Raw genomic sequence first — 17,511 nt, 5'->3', positions numbered from 1 at the left:
AATGAAAGACCAGCCTCTTGAAATCTGAGCTATGGTTTTATTATTTGGAAAATCATTATCAAAAGACACATACTCATGATGGTGAACTCCAGCACAGATGAATGATGCTATTCCATTCCATTAGGGTGGACCCTGAAGTCCCGGACAAATTCATTTTCATAGAAACCAAACAATAAGAAGATAAAGTCACTCATATTAGATGCATAAACGATTCATAATTATTGCTATTAAATAATCATAAAGAACTTTAAAAGGGCAAATCTTTCCAGAATGCCTCACCTTTCCTAGAAAGTAAAGGTCATGTAATTCATTTTGTAGCACTAGAACGGCTAGGCCACCCTTGACCAAGAGACATGCTGTGACCAAACATTTGAAAATACCAATAAAAACAAAGAAATCAAAATGTAAATATGTGACACCCTTCACCAAGGTAACAGTAAGCTCAGATGAACATTTCTTTACTTTCCATGCTTCTTGTTTTTTTTTTTACTTGGATATTTCCTCTTTTGTGACCTTGAGGTTTTTCCATCGCCTCAGTACAACTTTGTATTTTTCACTGTCGGCTGTTTCTCCCAGTATTTTTTTGACTACCACCCTCATGACAGTGGCTGTGTCCTCATCTTTATCTTCAGCCAGCACCAGGTCCAGCGTGTCTCCGATTTTTACCTGCAGTTAGAAACTGTATTTAATTCACTTTGACAAATAACTAAAGGCAAACCTTGAAAAACAGAAAACAAGCAGCGGAACAGACTGTTTTGCTGTTTTTTTTCCATATATTTTTATTGATTTTATTTGAAGCAAATAACATTCCATACAATCAAGTCAAATGTAACAAACCAAAATTCAACCCCCACACAAGGCAAAGGGAGGAGAGCCAGCAACCAGTGCATTACCCAATATACAGTAGATGCTTATTCTAAAATGTTATTGATGAGATCCTGCCAAATTTTTTAAAAAGTTTTGAACAGATCCTCAAAGTGACAATTCATTTTTTTCCATTAATACAGAACATCAGTTACCCCCGACTTAAAAGAGGTGGGTGGGATCCTTCCATTTGAGGAAGATAAGTCTCCGTGGTAATAGTGAAGTTAAGGCAATTACGTTTGTTTGTCCTTCTCCACCTTAAGCCCACCTGGAGGTACACCAAACACAGCTGTTAATGGATTAGGAGGGATTGTGACACCAAAGCTGTCTGAGAGGCATGCACAGATTTTTGTCCAGAATGTTGTTAATTTGGTACATGCCCAAAACATGTGGCCCAGTGAGGCTCAAGCTCGATTGCAACATTCACAGGTTGAATCTTGGCCTGGATACAGTTTGGAAAATTTTAAACAAGATAAATGTGCTCAATAAAAGATTTAAAGTTGAATGATCAAATGCTTTGTGTATACTGTTTGGAGCTGCACTGTATTCTATGCATGGCTGCCTTCCAATTCTTTTCTGAAATGTTAAGTGAAAGATTCTTTCCCCACCGTACCCTGGGATCTTTGAAAGGATGAACTTTAAAATGTTTTTTATATATTGTAGAAGCTGATCAGTATATCTTCTTGAATATAAATAGGCGGGAAGCAAGGAGAAGTGGGCAGATTCCGTTTAGAAAAATTTCTAATTTGAAAGCAGTGGAATAATTGTGTCGATAGGAAGTTAAATTTGAAGAGCAATTGCATCATAGGATACAAAGACATTATCTATATAAAACTGTCTAAATGTTTCAATCCCTGACATTTTCCAAATGTTACATACTGTGTAGATTTGAGAGGGTAGAAGGTGATTATCAGGTACTGTAGAGGTGCAAGAGATAAAAGCTTGTGTGTCTTGAAGTGCTTCCTACATTGGTTCCATATTCTGAGTGATTGAAGGACACCTGGATTATTACTAGTATATTGATGATAATTTGTATTTACTGGGGCAGAAAACAGGGAACATAAAGAAAGTACTGGAAGATTTAAATTTTATTGCAGGCTTGTATATATTCAGCGATCTGTGTCGATGTTGAGGTCTCTATAGCTGGTATATTAGCCTCCCAATAATAAATCTGAAAGTTAGGTAGTGCCATGATATAACCCCTTCTGCTTTAGGTTATTGTAGAGTCGCTCTTTGGATGTGTGGATGTTTCAAAATCCAAATAAATTAGGTTATGATTTAATGTAATTTCATAAAGAATGATGTATATGGTGATGCATTGAAATAGAAAAAGAAGATTGGGGAGGATGTTCCTCTTGACAGTGTTGATTCTCCCTGCTAATGTCAGATGGAGGGTAGATCATCTATTCACATCCTGTTTAATTTTTTCCATGCAGACAGCAAAACTTTGTTGAAAAAGAGGTTTATATTTACTTGTGATGTTTACCCATAGGTATTTAAACTGATCTGCAAAGATAAATGGGAAGGTGTCCAATCTAATATTATGTGCCAGAGAGTTCACTGGAAAAAGCACACTTTTATTCAAATTGATTTCGAATCCAGATATCTTTTGAAATTCTGCTAGTGCTTTTGGGACTGATGGCATGGAATTGTGTGGGTCTGATATATACCGTACCATATCATCTACATATAGTGATGTGTTTTGTTCAAGTCCTTCTCTAGTAATCTTCTTTATCTCTGATCATCTTGAAAGTAAACAGCCAATGGCTCAATGACAAATGCAAACAGCAATGGTGAGAGGGGGCATCCTTGTTGAGTGCCAAGTTCTAGTTTGAAGTAGTCTGAAATATTGTTGTTAATACAAACTGAGGCTTCTGGACTGGTACAAAGTAGTTTGATCCATGCACACATGTTTGGGCTGAACCAAAATGTGTGCAATGTGGTGAAAAGCTAGTCCCATTCAACCATATCAAATGGTTCAAAGATAATAAGATCCCAGTTTAATTGGTGAGTACATGACATTAAACAAGTATCGGAGATTAGAAGCTGTGTGCCTTTAAATCAGGTTTGGTCTTGTGATATTGCCAAAGGAAACACTTTCTCAATCCTAGCGAACTTTGGAGAGTATCTTAACATCATTTTTCAGAAGCGAGATTGGTCTGTATAATGCACATTGTAGTATGTCCTTATTTTTCTTAGAAAAGATGGTAATTAATGCTTGGGAGAAATTTTGATTCAGAATTTTGTTGCTTCTAGCTTCTATAAATGTTGTTAATAGTTATGGAGCTACATTAATTACATTTTTTTTTATATAAAATTCCACTGGGTAGCTAACAGGGTCCGCTGCTTTCCCACTTTTGAAAACAGCAGTGTCAAATGCGCTTTGGGGAGTTGGGAGTGTGAACGTGGACTGAGAGAATAAAACTAAATAAAAAAGAAAACAAAGCTAAACTTTACAAGTATCATAAATTACACCAGCTGTTATAGACTGGAATGAAATGTATGTTTTTATTCTAAAATAGTAAGAATGCGAGCAGCTCACTTCTCAAAACGGACTTGTCCGGGATTGAACCCGTGAAGTTTAGATTACCAGTCAACAGCTGATACCGTTGCGCCACCAAAGTTGTCATAGCAAATGTGTGTCAATGTCGCACCTTAACGCGAGTTTTTTTTCTGCAGTTATATTTTTGAATGGAAGCGCATCTGTTCTGTTATATTCGTACCTTTTGTGAAAGTGTTTCTTTGATATTTGGAATTCAGGCTTCACACATTATAAGCTTCATGTCTACATTTTGTTAATTATTACTAAAACATGAAAAACATTTCTGTTTTAACGATGTATTTACATAGATTGTTGTAGACATGGAACACACATGAAATGCAAGTGTTCCAAATAACGATATAGTATTTGTAAAAGGTGTAATTTTGCTTGACTTCTTACTCTATACAACTCTAAGCAACTGACACGCAGGTAAACAGACTTGAGCTGAGAAAACTGTGTGGGATGGGGGGGGGATGTGATAGCAGGCTGCATGCTGTTTGCTGCTTATCAACACATTTAAAGGACAAATGACGCTGACGGAGTTGTGCGAAGCATTTTAAGGTGGGACGGATCTACGAGTTTTTTCGTAGGCTCTGGTAATTCTAGTGTTAAATAAAGTTTGGCTTTTTCTGTGCTTGTATATTTTCATTCCACTGCTTTCAGGTAAGTGTGATTGTTCTGTCAGAGTAACACACAGTAAATACACTTCCCAGGCCTAGAGTGTACAGAGTGCACTAAGTAAATGTGGCAAAACCCTCAAGCTTTTGTGGCTTTCAGGCGTTTGTTTTAGGTTAACCTGCAAGTTTCCTCTGCACTCTGGCAGCTTGTGCACGTGTCTGTGTATCATCTTACAAGTGGCATTTGAACTTCAACTCAACCTGCCTAGATCTTGGATTAACCAGCCACACAGTCACCTGAATCTCAACAACAAAGCAGGCCTCAAACATATCTTTTTTCCAGGAATATTGCATTACCTACCGTTTTACTTTTCTTTATAAGCTTCTGTCCATTAAGCCTCAGTTTGTTAGCATAGAATGCATCTTCCACTTTGCTGAAAAAGGAACAGTAACTACATTAATAAGAAACAAAACACAATGAAATAGACAAATTCTTTAAAACCTAATATGATCAAAAAGCCAAGAATCTTTAGACGTTATTTTGTCCTGAAAGCAGAAATGCTAACACATGCTTATGGCCCATTCCCTGTTGCAGTACAAGGACAGACATTAACTGGAAACCTTGTAATCCTAGCATAGAATTCAATTTTCTGTTTCTGCTTACAGCTCAAGTACATTTCATTTCATGTCTTATTTGTGCAGTGCCTTGTGAGTGCAAAACAAAATCCCATACAAAATATGGCAGTTTAGATTTTGTTATTCACAGACATGCAGAGCTATATAGATCAAATAAACTGTGAGACCTTCAAAACTCTACATTTTGCAAGAAGATGAACAGAAATGACAAGCTATGTTGGAGTAAATGGCCTGCACTAACCTGACAGGTTGTATGTACATCCTTATGATTTCAGGCTAGTTGTTAGGAATCAGTTTGTTGAGGCTTTCAATAAGCAGTGTAATGAGTGGCAAGAATTTGTGCTGTCCCTCAGAGGGCATTCATGCACACACCAGTCCTAAACACTGATCACTACAGTACTGTTGTGCCTCTGGCTTGAATAGAGAAAACAATGAGAACTTGAGTACTCACTAAAAGAAAAAGGTGCTAGCCAGGATGAAAGGCCAAAAATAAAAGAATTACTTTATTTTGAATGATTCATCACAATACAAGGAGACAACAATTTCTTATATAACAGCAAAAAATCGCTTTCTCCACAGGAGCTGTAGGAAACCAACTCACTGGCCAGTGCTTATGTAAACTGTGGACAAGGGAGCGTAGCCAAAATAAGATGGAACACCATAATCCCATACATCCCAACAATTCAACACCTAAGGAGTCCTATACTGCGAATACCGAGATGACTTGCTCATTGTAGTGGTGTGATGCATGTACAGGCTTACGGTGCCTCTGTTAATAAAAGAAGTGAATGCTACACATTCTAGGTCTCAGGCAGTACACAAAGAAGTACAATTGTAAAATAAAATTTTATAAATCAATGGTAACACTGTTTAGCATTATAGAGTCAAGAACCAAGTTGTTCGGAGGTCTATGTTTCCACTTAGATCATTTAAGAATGGTGTCATGAACCTGTTCTTGAAGTAAATTTTGAAAGCTCCTTGTGTGTGTGACAGCATTAACTGACACTGCTCTGGGTCTGTTGATATTGTTCTGCATGCATGAAGCAGGCCAAGTTTGTCTCTGCCTGAAATATAACATAGCCTTAACCGCCCTTTGACTCATCACAAAATCAATATGTTTTAAAAGAGATAATGTGCCCATTTTTTCCAAATTGTTTTATTTACAGTAAATTTCATTACAGACGGCATAAATCTGTCATTCATCTACTTGAACCTATTCCTGAGCTGAAACCCTTTAACCTATCTTGTTGAGAGTTTAATTATTAGAAAATTGTAAATTTATTCCTAATATTTAGGTCATAATTCAGGATGAATACTATCCATCCATTTTCTTAACATGCGTATCCAGGGCAGGGATTGTGGAGATGCTGGAGCCTATCCTAGTAATTATCAGGCACAAGGCAGGAACAATGCATGGATGGGGTGCAAGTCCATCGCAGGGTGAAGACACACACACACACGCAATGGGTCCAATCCACCTAACCTGTATCATTTTGGATGGTGAGAGGAACCTACCATTTTTATTACCTACACACTTAGTGTATAAAAATACTTAATATATTGGTTAAGCACCAAAGCATTTTACTAACACTTCACTTTTATTTACATAATAACTAAAGTGGAGCTAAGGGATGTAAAGGATAGGCAGTTACTACTATTCATGACAGGAGCTTTTAATTAATTGGCAACAGTCACACTTGAGGAGATTTCATTTTCATTTTTTGTCATGTCATATTTACTACCTACTGTGGATTCATTTTCTTTGTCATTTTGTAACTATAAGTATTTCCCATCCCCACAGATGTTACTCTTCTGAATATCACCATCCTCAGGAAGAAGTGGATTTTAAAATCTGTTAAACATTGCTATGAGCTGAGACCAGTGGCTCTCCCAACATTGCCAAGGCGGGCAAACACATTTAACTTTTAGCTAACAGGGCTCCTCCTCAGTACCAACCACAGACTCATATCCAGTGTGAATTTAAGATGGCTCTTCAGGATTTCCTGTCAAATAGCACTGCAAGCTGCACAGTAACATCTGATGGCTCACTTATCATTCATCCATCCATCCAATTACAAAGCTTACTTATGGTAATCTAGTGTTGGGCCTTGGAGGTGTATGACAACATTCAGCCCAGGGCAGGAATAAATCTTGTATAAATAACAAAAAACAATCTTTGCATGGCTGAGCACATTAATGAACAAGTTCAAACCTAATTTAAACTGCTCCAACAAATTTGACATGCATATCATTGGCAAATGAGAGGAAAACCAAAATAAAATACCCACAGAGACACGGGGAGAACAAGCAAAAGCAACACAGATAGCAAAGGGGTTGGCACTCAAACACCGTCTGCTGGAACTGTGAAGTAGCAGCTTTAACAAGGCACCACCATACTAGGTCTCATTTATCAGAATGTGTACAGTAAGTAACAACAAAAACATTTAATTAGTCGATTTTATTGCTGACACTGACAATTATTAATGTCTTTCACTTTCAAATTCCTAATGCATTTGGGCAAAGACTCTGCCTGCAGCCAGAACATAAGAACACAGTAACATACTTTATTTTGGATTTATCGGATTGGCTGGCCAAGCAACATTTTAGCCGTGGAATGGCCAAATGGGGGAGACAACTTGATGGCTGAGGTCTCCAGGACTCTAAAAATATCCAAATCTTATTATGTGACATCATCTACTGTTAAATTCTGCTCCGTACTTCTAAAATTTTTATTTTTATACTGTATTAAGGATTTGTTCTGTTCTGTGTATTGTATTGTCCCCCTTCTTTTGACACCCACTGCACGCCCAACCTACCTGGAAAGGGTGAACTGCCTTTCCCAAGGTTTCTTCCATTTTTCCCTACTGTACAAGGTTTTTTGGGAGTTTTTCCTTGTCTTCTTAGAGAGTCAAGGCTGGGGGGCTGTCAAGAGGCAGGGCCTGTTAAAGCCCATTGCGGCACTTCCTGTGTGATTTTGGGCTATACAAAAATAAACTGTATTGTATTTTTTTTCCAATAAAGATTCTAATGCTGTGGGATAGTTTATAAGCTAAATGTGGAAAAAAAAGTTGTTGTTAAGATAATTCAAAAAAATAAATGGGCTGCTTGAGATAAACAGCATAAACTGAAAGTACACACAGATATATATTTATTTATTATATACACAGTATATATTCTTTTGTCATAAGTTGCTTTAGGTCTTGGCACTGCACTGGGTTATTTTCTAACATTCTAACACTGATGACTGTTAAAACTAATTCTGAAGAAGGTAAACAGAAATATCAGCCTCATTTCACATTTTAGTTAATATATTAAGGACACAGCAACCCTCGCCACGAAAAGTGGATGGGAAGAGGAGATGAGATATTTAGGGGCTTTGTGAGGCTCAGTAGAATGAATACCTAACTCAAGACATTCAAGTTTCTGCACAAGAAAATAAAGTCAGCACTCCCAATATCACCCAGCAGGGGTCAGCTACACTCCATTCTTCAAGCACCTTAAAATCATTCACCCTGTGTTTCCACAGTTCTTTTGATTAAAATGAAGAAATCAAAATAGTAATTAAAAGAAGCAGAAAAGAAAATGTGGCCATTCAAGCATGATGACCATCATTCTACTTATTAAGCAGATTTGAGCAACATCCATTTTACTACATCTGGAACTTTTATTACATGTGTAAATTTCTTAAATGTTTGCTTTCACTCTGTTCACATGAAGAGCATCAAAAACAGATACAACTAAAAGGATTTCTTCTACTTTCTCTTTGCCTTACAGCCAGTAGACTTCAAAAGCTAAAACGTTTAACCATTGCCAGTGCATACTCTTTATTGTAATTTACAGGAGATCGGTAGTATCAGGAATACGCTTAACACCAGTAGCTTGATATCTACCTTTTATAACTAGAAACCCAGAAGTCAGGCAGGTCGCTGTTCCTGCAGAATTTGCTTATTCACCCTGAATGTGTGTGGAATTTCTTTGGGTTCTCTGGTCTCTTCCTATACCACAGGCCAGGTTAGTCAGTGGCACTATGTGACTCCAAGTCAAATCTAAGTATTGTTATTATTGTAAAAGACATTTTCATATAAAGTGATTTAAGAATCAGTCTAATAGGAAAGCACTATATTAAACAAAATCTGAATAAGACAGAACAGTTTAAATCACTATTTCCCAGTCCTAATTCTCAGCGCAAACTATGTTTGGGGAATTGAACCAGCCAATTCTGTCACCAACTTCTGCCTTTGATTCATTTTCAGTTTATATATGCCACCTCTGTTTCTCTCAAGTACTCCAAATCAGTTCTGCTCAACAGTGTGCATTTCACTTTCATCAAAATTCACATCTGACACACAAGAATGAATTCACACTTCTGGATCATCCTGCTCCTTTATTGTTTTAATACGAGCACACATAAAATTGAAAGAGTGTGCTTGATGTAGAATGAATTAATAATTTGAAGTTATGTCCAAGTTTGTCTTTTCTGCACTCACCTACGCTAACTCACACATACAGTGCATCTGGAAAGTATTCACAGCACATCACTTTTTCCACATTTTGTTATGTTACAGCCTTATTCCAAAATGGATTAATTTCATTTTTTTCCTCAGAATTCTACACACAACACCCCATAATGACAACGTGAAAAAAGTTTACTTGAGACTTTTGCAAATTTATAAAAAATAAAAAAATTGAGAAAGCACAATAAAGCACATAAGTATTCACAGCCTTTGCCATGAAGCTCACAATTGAGCTGAGGTGCATCCTGTTTCCCCTGCTCATCCTTGAGATGTTTCTGCAGGTTAATTGGAGTCCACCTGTGGTAAATTCAGTTGATTGGACATGATTTGGAAAGGCACACACCTGTCTATATAAGGTCCCACAGTTGACAGTTCATGTCAGAGCACAAACCAAGCATGAAGTCAAAGGAATTGTCTGTAGACCTCCGAGACAGGATTGTCTTGATGCACAAATCTGGGGAAGGTTACAGAAACATTTCTGCTGCTTTGAAGGTCCCAATGAGCACAGTGGCCTCCATCATCTGTAAGTGGAAGAAGTTCGAAACCACCAGGACTCTTCCTAGAGCTGGCTGGCCATCTAAACTGAGCGATCGGGGGAGAAGGGTCTTAGTCAGGGAGGTGACCAAGAACCCAAAGGTCACTCTGTCAGAGCTCCAGAGGTCCTCTGTGGAGAGAAGAGAACCTTCCAGAAGGAAAACCATCTCTGCAGCAATCCACCAATCAAGCCTGTATGGTAGAGTGGCCAGACGGAAGCAACTCCTTAGTAAAAGGCACATGGCAGCCCGCCTGGAGTTTGCCAAAAGGCACCTGAAGGACTCTCAGACCATGAGAAACAAAATTCTCTGGTCTGATGAGACAAAAATTGAACTCTCTGGTGTGAATGCCAGGCATCACGTTTGGAGGAAACCAGGCACCGCTCATCACCCGGCCAATACCATCCCTACAGTGAAGCATGGTGGTGGCAGCATCATGCTGTGGGGATGTTTTTCAGCGGCAGAACCTGCTCCAGAGCGGTCTTGACCTCAGACTAGGGGTCTTGACCTCAGACTAGGGCGACGGTTCATCTGTCAGCAGGACAACGACCCTAAGCACACAGCCAAGATATCAAAGGAGTGGCTTCAGGACAACTCTGTGAATGTCTTTAGTGGCCCAGCCAGAGCCCAGACTTGAATCTGATTGAACATTCTGGAGAGATCTTAAAATGGCTGTGCACCAACACTTCCCATCCAACTTGATGGAGCTTGAGAGATGCTGCAAAGAGGAATGGGCGAAACAGGCCAAGGATAGGTGTGCCAAGCTTGTGGCATCATATTCAAAAAGACTTGAGGCTGTAATTGCTGCCAAAGGTGCATCGACAAAGTATTGAGCAAAGGCTGTGAATACTTATGTACATGTGATTTCTCAGTTTTTTTATTTTTAATAAATTTGCAAAAACCCCAAATAAACTTTTTCACGTTGTCATTATGGGGTGTTGTGTAGAATTCTGAGAAAAAAAATGAATTTAATCAATTTTGGAATAAGGCTGTAACATGACAAAATGTGGAAAAAGTGATGCGCTGTGAATATATTCTGGATGCACTGTACATCAGGAGAATGTGAGAAGTCTGCATGCACTACAACCAGGTCAATGGCTCCATGAGGCTGCTGGGCTACCCACCATACCGGCATGTTGCTCTCACAGAACCATGCATTTTCCAAAATTTCTTATAAGCATAAAACACATGGCAGGCTTTCTTACAAAATTGCAGGTACTCTTTTGGCACAGAAAAATACCAGAAATAGGGACCTGATGAACCAGTGCTGTAAACACAGGGGGGCAGCACTGTAAGTCCAATGAAGTGGGCTGTGAAGGATTTGCAGGTAAGTCCCAGTAAAAGAACTACAGTCACTATAGCTTTACAGGTGGTCTTCTAGACCTGCACGCAGACTAAAAGGAATAATCCAAGGATGACAGCACTATCCAGATACAAACCAATGTTTCACTAACATGTGCATCACATGGTATATTATAAAAGTAAACAACCATTTTCAGTGAATGTGAAATTGCTGTACATTAAGGCACAGTGTGCAGTCAAGACTAAAACCAGGAAAAACTGCTGGTCATTCTGACAGCTTGACAAGAAAGTTAGCAGAAAAAAATAAAAACATTTGTACTTCAATTTGAACAGTGGAAGACAAGTAACAGACACATTTTAGATTTATCGGTTTTGTTGTGTCTGAACTGCAAAGAATGTGTGGTTTATTTTTAGTGAGCAGTTATCTCGCACTGAAAACACTCATCTGCCCCTGAGAGGAGTAACTGTAGCACGGTTGAATCTTGCCTTATGTGCATTCAAAAAAATTTTTTTTAAATATACAATGATGGGAAAAAAAGAGATGCAATACTCTTGCATTGTTGAAATATCAAAAAACAAATGAAAATAAGAAAACAAGAAAAAGATAACAACCATAAACATTAACAACAGTTGCCTTGCAGTCTATCAGTACCTTGTTTAGCCACCACAGCTTGATATCTTTGACACTTATGGCCCCTGAATCAACTTTTGTGAGATCTTAACCGATTCTTGCAGTGTTACATCATTGTCATCCAGGGCATCCCAAAGTAGACCATTGGGGCGAAGTTCAAGACCAAAGGCAGGTACCTGCGCACCAGGGGCCTCATGTATAAACGGTGAGTACGCACAGAAATGTTGCGTAAGAACTTTTCCACGTTCAAATCGCGATGTATAAAACCTACACTTGGTGTAAAGCCACGCACTTTTCCACGGTACCTCATGCCTTGTCGTACGCAAGTTCTCCGCTCGGTTTTGCAGACTGGTGGCACCCAACGTCAAAGCAGTGCTACTGTTCCTATGTGGTTACACCTTATTTTCCTGACGCGGCTTTATAAATACACTGAAACTAACCGCATATTGTTTATTAGTGTAACACATTTGATTGTAATTAACTTTTAACAATATAATGGTCCAGGGAACAGCCATAGTATTCCAAATACCATAACTGCTTTAGCGTTGTTACTCTCACTGCACCTTCTTCTTTCAGCTGTTCCCGTTAGGAGTTGCCACAGTGGATCATCTTTTTCCATATTACTCTCACTGCACCACTCAGAGTATTTATTATCACTGTATCGGAGTGTGAATCACAGCAGCAGCTGATCGGAAAGAGAATTATCGGTATACAGCTTTAAGGACACGCTGTCTCAGCCACTGCAAAACATTTTAAAGCCTTTCCTGTACAGTTCAGAAACAGTTTCATCCCAAGAACTTTAAATGCACTCAATCACTGCTCCTTGTAGAACTGTTTGCACTTATAAGTACAATTACCTCACTATAAACTTGTACTACAGTTATAATATTGCACAACCTGAGCCACTTTATAAAGCGCGTATTTACATATGATGACAATATCATTTTTAAGATGAAATGCAGCAAAATATGTTTATTATATTATACAGGTAAAACTTTAACTTCATTTAAATAATCTATATTCTTCACTGGGAGTGTCGTTAAGGATAGAATAATTAAACCTGTACTACGAAGATATTTCAATGTTCCTTAAACGTTTTAAAGAATCAGTGCTCTAAGTTTACAGATGGCTTAACTTCTATTACAGAGCTGATTGTGTGGCAATCGGTTACTTGGGGAAAGAAAACCAAGAACTGCATGGGCGGCCACGTCAATACATATTGAATATAAAACAGAAAGAGAAAATAACGACACAGCTAAAAACCCATGCAGCGGCAAATTTCCACAAAAGTTAAATGCTTGTGTCATGAACACGAGGCGGCTAGTGTCTGCAACGGACGTGGCCATCCGCCGTGCATAAGCTACCTCACTGACATTGGCGGGCGAAGGAGCCACCGATTCTTTCTCTGCCCAGTGCCACCACAAACCTAGAGCCCTCTGAGTACTGCTGCAATAAATAATTTCATTGATGGTCGTGCACAATCGCTGCGCTGTAAAACCCATGTTTAATAACGTGTTTTAACTCTTAATGATATCACGTATACATCTCTGTATTTTAGTTATTCAAAGAGCTGTAATATCACAAATGTAATGGATTCTGTGTCCAGGTGGAGGAAGAGAGCCGGTTTAAGAAACAAGTAGTGATTCACACACATAGGCACATAGAAGATCAAATACAAAACAAAGCGTTTAACGTGCTACTTTAATTATGATGTGATTTGAGAAACTGGTTAATTAAACGATTTTAAGATGAAGTTTATGATGTTCTACTTTAATGGCAAAATAAACTACATAATTAAAGTGGCAATGTCGAGATTGAAGTTGACATTTCGTGCTTTTTTCCCCCCACTGTGCCTGTTTTTTCTCTGTACCCTAATAAACTTTCATATGACACTCAGACAGTGGGCTACAACTCGCCTTTTCACAGCGACTTTGATATGTGACTTCTTTTTTATTTCTGGCACTGTGCGATTTTGTGAACGTGAGCTTTCAAGTTTCTCCAACACGCTATGTCACTCGATCAACTTCCTTTTGTTGATTATACCACAGTTTATTTGAACAAATAGTATGTTTTTCCTTTGCTTCCACTTGGTATTCGCTGAAATTCTTATATTTTCCCCCGTGCTTCTCCCATTGTCTTTTCACAGAAGGATGAGCTTAAGGGTGATTTATATTGATTTGCATATTCAAAGAGGCGTAATTCTGGGAGGAGTTGGGGTGTTACATAAAGCGCGTGCACGAGCGTTAGTTTTCATGCTGATCGGGATTTATGTAGCAGAAGAACGTGGAAGTTGGAGTACGCACAGATTCCTGCATCTGGATTTTTCTCTGCGCAAGCACATTTCGGCTTTTGTGCTTACGCCATGTTATAGTGCGAGTTCTACGCACGGCGTTATACGTGAGGCCCCAGTACTCACTCCTCAGGATAGCTGTGACTACAACAGCCATTACTAGCCTGGCAATGTTCTGCTGTAGGGTCAGATTGTGTGGCCTCCCATAGGGAATGATGATTTGCTGCACAGTTTCAGCCCTTTAATGTACCTCATTAAAAATAAAGTGTTGCTCTGTCCAGTCTGCATGGTGTATGCCAACCCACCCCATAGGCATCTGCAAATTGTTCTCCTTTCCTCCTCCATGTGCTTGCTCACCTGTCTGTTTGAACAGGGTGATTTTCAGCTCATCCATTAAGAGGAACTGATGCTATGGCTGTGGAGTCCATTGTAAACTCAAGGCAGTGAAGCATGATGTTTAAGAGATGTAAGGCCAGTCTCTCACTTTCCTTTTGCCAATATCTGCATTATGATTCATCAATAATGTGGCATATCATTAATGACCTCTCAGATAGATCAATCTGTTGCACCCAACCAGTTTGGGTACAGTCACTTGAGGGTGACTAGATCTGTCCTGTCAATCGCTTGTCTTCTGTTGAGACACAGTGGTATGAAACATTGTGTCTAGCAAGGCTGGTACAGAAACTGCAGCAGATCAATGACCCTTTCCCTTGCCTCCTGTGACATTTGTGGCATTTCACAATGTACAGAAAATGGACTAAATGTCACCTATGACTTGCTGTGACCTATGAATTAAAGGATAACTTTGGTCTTTTCCAAGTCAAAGTTATTTTTTCACGATTATGACATATATTAATTTGACACATAAAACTGCATTCTAAAGTGGGCTGTGTCTTGTACACCACCAGTTCGTAAAACCAAAAGTCATTCTAAGTATGTGCCCAAAACACGTCAAATGGCTGTCCTCAGTCAGGATAAACTGTTGTAAAACTCCAAAATCATCCTGTGTTGCTCAGCTCCTCACTCTGTCACAGAGAATGTTTTCAAAATGCTACGACAGTAAAAAATCATTTAAAAGAGTTTCTTCAAGCTAAAACAAATGAATCCTGTATTGTGTAGAACAGTGCTGATTACACTCACGTCACTCCTGCAGTCCTTTCATAATGTAGCTGGGATGAGATTGTAAAAGTGATGTAATTAAAACATGTCCGCCATATGTTTTAAAACTTAATAAAAGTGTCAGTTTGCTAGGATGTAAAGTAAACTGAAATACGCTCACTAATTGAAGCCTTGGATTTACACTTTGCACAAAAGGTCAGTATTATTTAGCTCACTGAATCCCAGTGTAAGCATAAACTTTATTGTTTCCCAGCACAATAGCACTTCTGTTATTAATTAGCTGCATATTACTCTAAAAATGACAATCTATGTTTTCGTTTTTTTTTGTTCTCTATGTGTATGTTGTGTTCCAAGTCCTCTACCATACTCGATCTACAGTACATATATGACCACATGGCTGCACCTGACTCAGCATCAATGTTAAGTTTACTGATACAGCTGTGGTAAGCCTGATTTCTAACAAAAATGAGCAGGCTTACCCAGATGAAATGGAGATTCTGACACACTGGTGTAGCACAACTGTCTACTCCTGAATGTCAGCAAAACAAAGGAGCGGATTGTAAACTTTGAGAGAAAACAGCAGAGGCACTATCACCCCCACAGTATTAAGAGCACTCAGGTGAAGAGGGTGGACTGTTTCAGATACTTTGGTCTCCATATCAGACACTTTGATGAAGAAGACACAACAACGTCTTTACCATCCACTATTACGATTATCTTGGCAGGAAGTATTACTGCCTGGTTTGGGAACAGCACACAGCAGGACCACAAAGCACGGCAGAGAGTGGTGCAGTCAGCTCAACGCACCACTGGGTCTACACTTTCAAACTTCCAGGACATCTATACAATGCAATGTGGAGCCAGGACAAATTAAAACTATCAGAGATACCAACCAGCCCAACAACGGCCTCTTCTCTGTGCTGCAGTCAGGAAAACATGACCAGTTCAGAGACACTGAGAAAAGGAGCTCCTTTGGACAGTCCATCCACATCCTAAATGGGTCAGTGTCTAGAGCTACATGATGCCCTACTGTGGACCCTCTTACAATTAGTTATTTCATCATATGCGAGTCACATGATTCACAAGTCTGGTATAATGCATATTGCATTCATTTAACATTGTGATTTCTGCTGATATTTGTAAAGTCGTGTGTTAGTATGTACTGTCCTTTTATATTCTTCTTCAATGTAATGTTGGAGTTCAGCAACCAAGCATTTCACTACATACTGTACTGATTGTATAACTATTCATGACAAATACAATTTGATTTGTATGGATGTCAGCAGTGTAAAGCCAAAATGAAAACTTACTTGCGGGCAATGTCCAGTCCAGCCTTCATAACAAAATCATAGCGAAAGGACTGAATTGACTTTTCCAAATCTTTGAAATCCTTGGGCAGGTTAGGGTCAGATTGAGGGTCATCCTCATAATCGCTTTTCTCCGGATCGTCGTCATCTTCCTCCTCCTCCTCTCTAATCTTTCTGTCTTTTTTACTGGACTTGCTGCTTTTAAACCTGACAGACATTTCCGTCAGGCCAAGCCAAACCATCTCATGGTTGTTGTTAAGATGTCTTTGCGCGCTTAGCAGGCATCTCCTATTGGAATGACGTTCATCTATGGTTATTTTGTGGCACCACGCCGCGCAGCACCGACTCCGAGTTGTCGACCTCGGACACCTGAAAGCCAGCTGTGTCAGCTTCCTTACGGTATGGAAATAAATCGGCAATGTATACATGGCATGTCCTGAAAATAAGGAACATTCTGAGGTCAAAATATGTCCTTTTGTATAACTAAATAAACAAACACACACGTGTCACTAAAATGTTGCATGGATTTAAAACGGTGTACAACATATATGCATGTAGCAATGGAAAACAAATGAACGCAAACAATAACAGTAAGACTCAAATGTACAAGGTGACAATCAAATCATTAGGTGCTCCCTAAGCACGGTCACTCTTCTACAGAACACTAGCAGGAGAGTCCTCTATAAACTGACTACTACTGACACATTATTGCTAAAGTGCATTCATTTTCAAACAGCTCTAAGCATAAAATATCGCTCTGCGTACTAAACTGCAACAAATCCAACACTGTACTGACAACATACCATAAATAAGTAACTAAAGACATGCTTCCCACCTACCTGTTGAAAGGCGTGCACTGCTAACATTTCACCGCTCAAAGAATCCTGCGCATTTTTTCCAAGAGAGTCACACGACTAATAAAGCGCATATAGAAAAGACAGCAGAGCCCCCTCGTGGTAGTAAACAAAAGGTGTTGACTGCGCACGCACCATTCCACTTCAGCTTGCGTATTCCCACTCCTGCTCCTAACAGCACTCCCAAGAAGCAATTCGACTTCACATCATTGGAAGAACGCTTGAAATATATTGTTAGCATTTTGTGTATATTCTGAAACACGTCTGGCAATGTAAATTTAATATCAGATCGAGGACGTCCG

At 39.1% G+C, this 17,511-nt stretch overlaps 1 protein-coding gene across 1 annotated transcript; it reads right to left on the bottom strand.

The window, feature by feature from the left end:
• Window positions 1-17: 17 nt before the first annotated feature.
• mtres1 (mitochondrial transcription rescue factor 1) lies at window positions 18-17,288 on the bottom strand. Its single transcript, XM_039747878.1, has 4 exons — window positions 17,195-17,288; window positions 16,359-16,791; window positions 4,385-4,457; window positions 18-666 (listed from the first exon to the last, which is right to left on the bottom strand). The coding sequence occupies exons 2-4, from the start codon at window positions 16,781-16,783 to the stop codon at window positions 487-489; spliced, it is 678 nt and encodes a 225-aa protein (XP_039603812.1). The 5' UTR covers window positions 16,784-16,791; window positions 17,195-17,288; the 3' UTR covers window positions 18-486.
• Between the last annotated feature and the right edge of the window lie 223 nt (window positions 17,289-17,511).

This window comes from Polypterus senegalus, chromosome 3, assembly GCF_016835505.1.
Source record: "Polypterus senegalus isolate Bchr_013 chromosome 3, ASM1683550v1, whole genome shotgun sequence".
Classification (NCBI taxonomy): domain Eukaryota; kingdom Metazoa; phylum Chordata; class Cladistia; order Polypteriformes; family Polypteridae; genus Polypterus; species Polypterus senegalus.
This window is presented reverse-complemented; position numbering and strand designations above follow the sequence as displayed.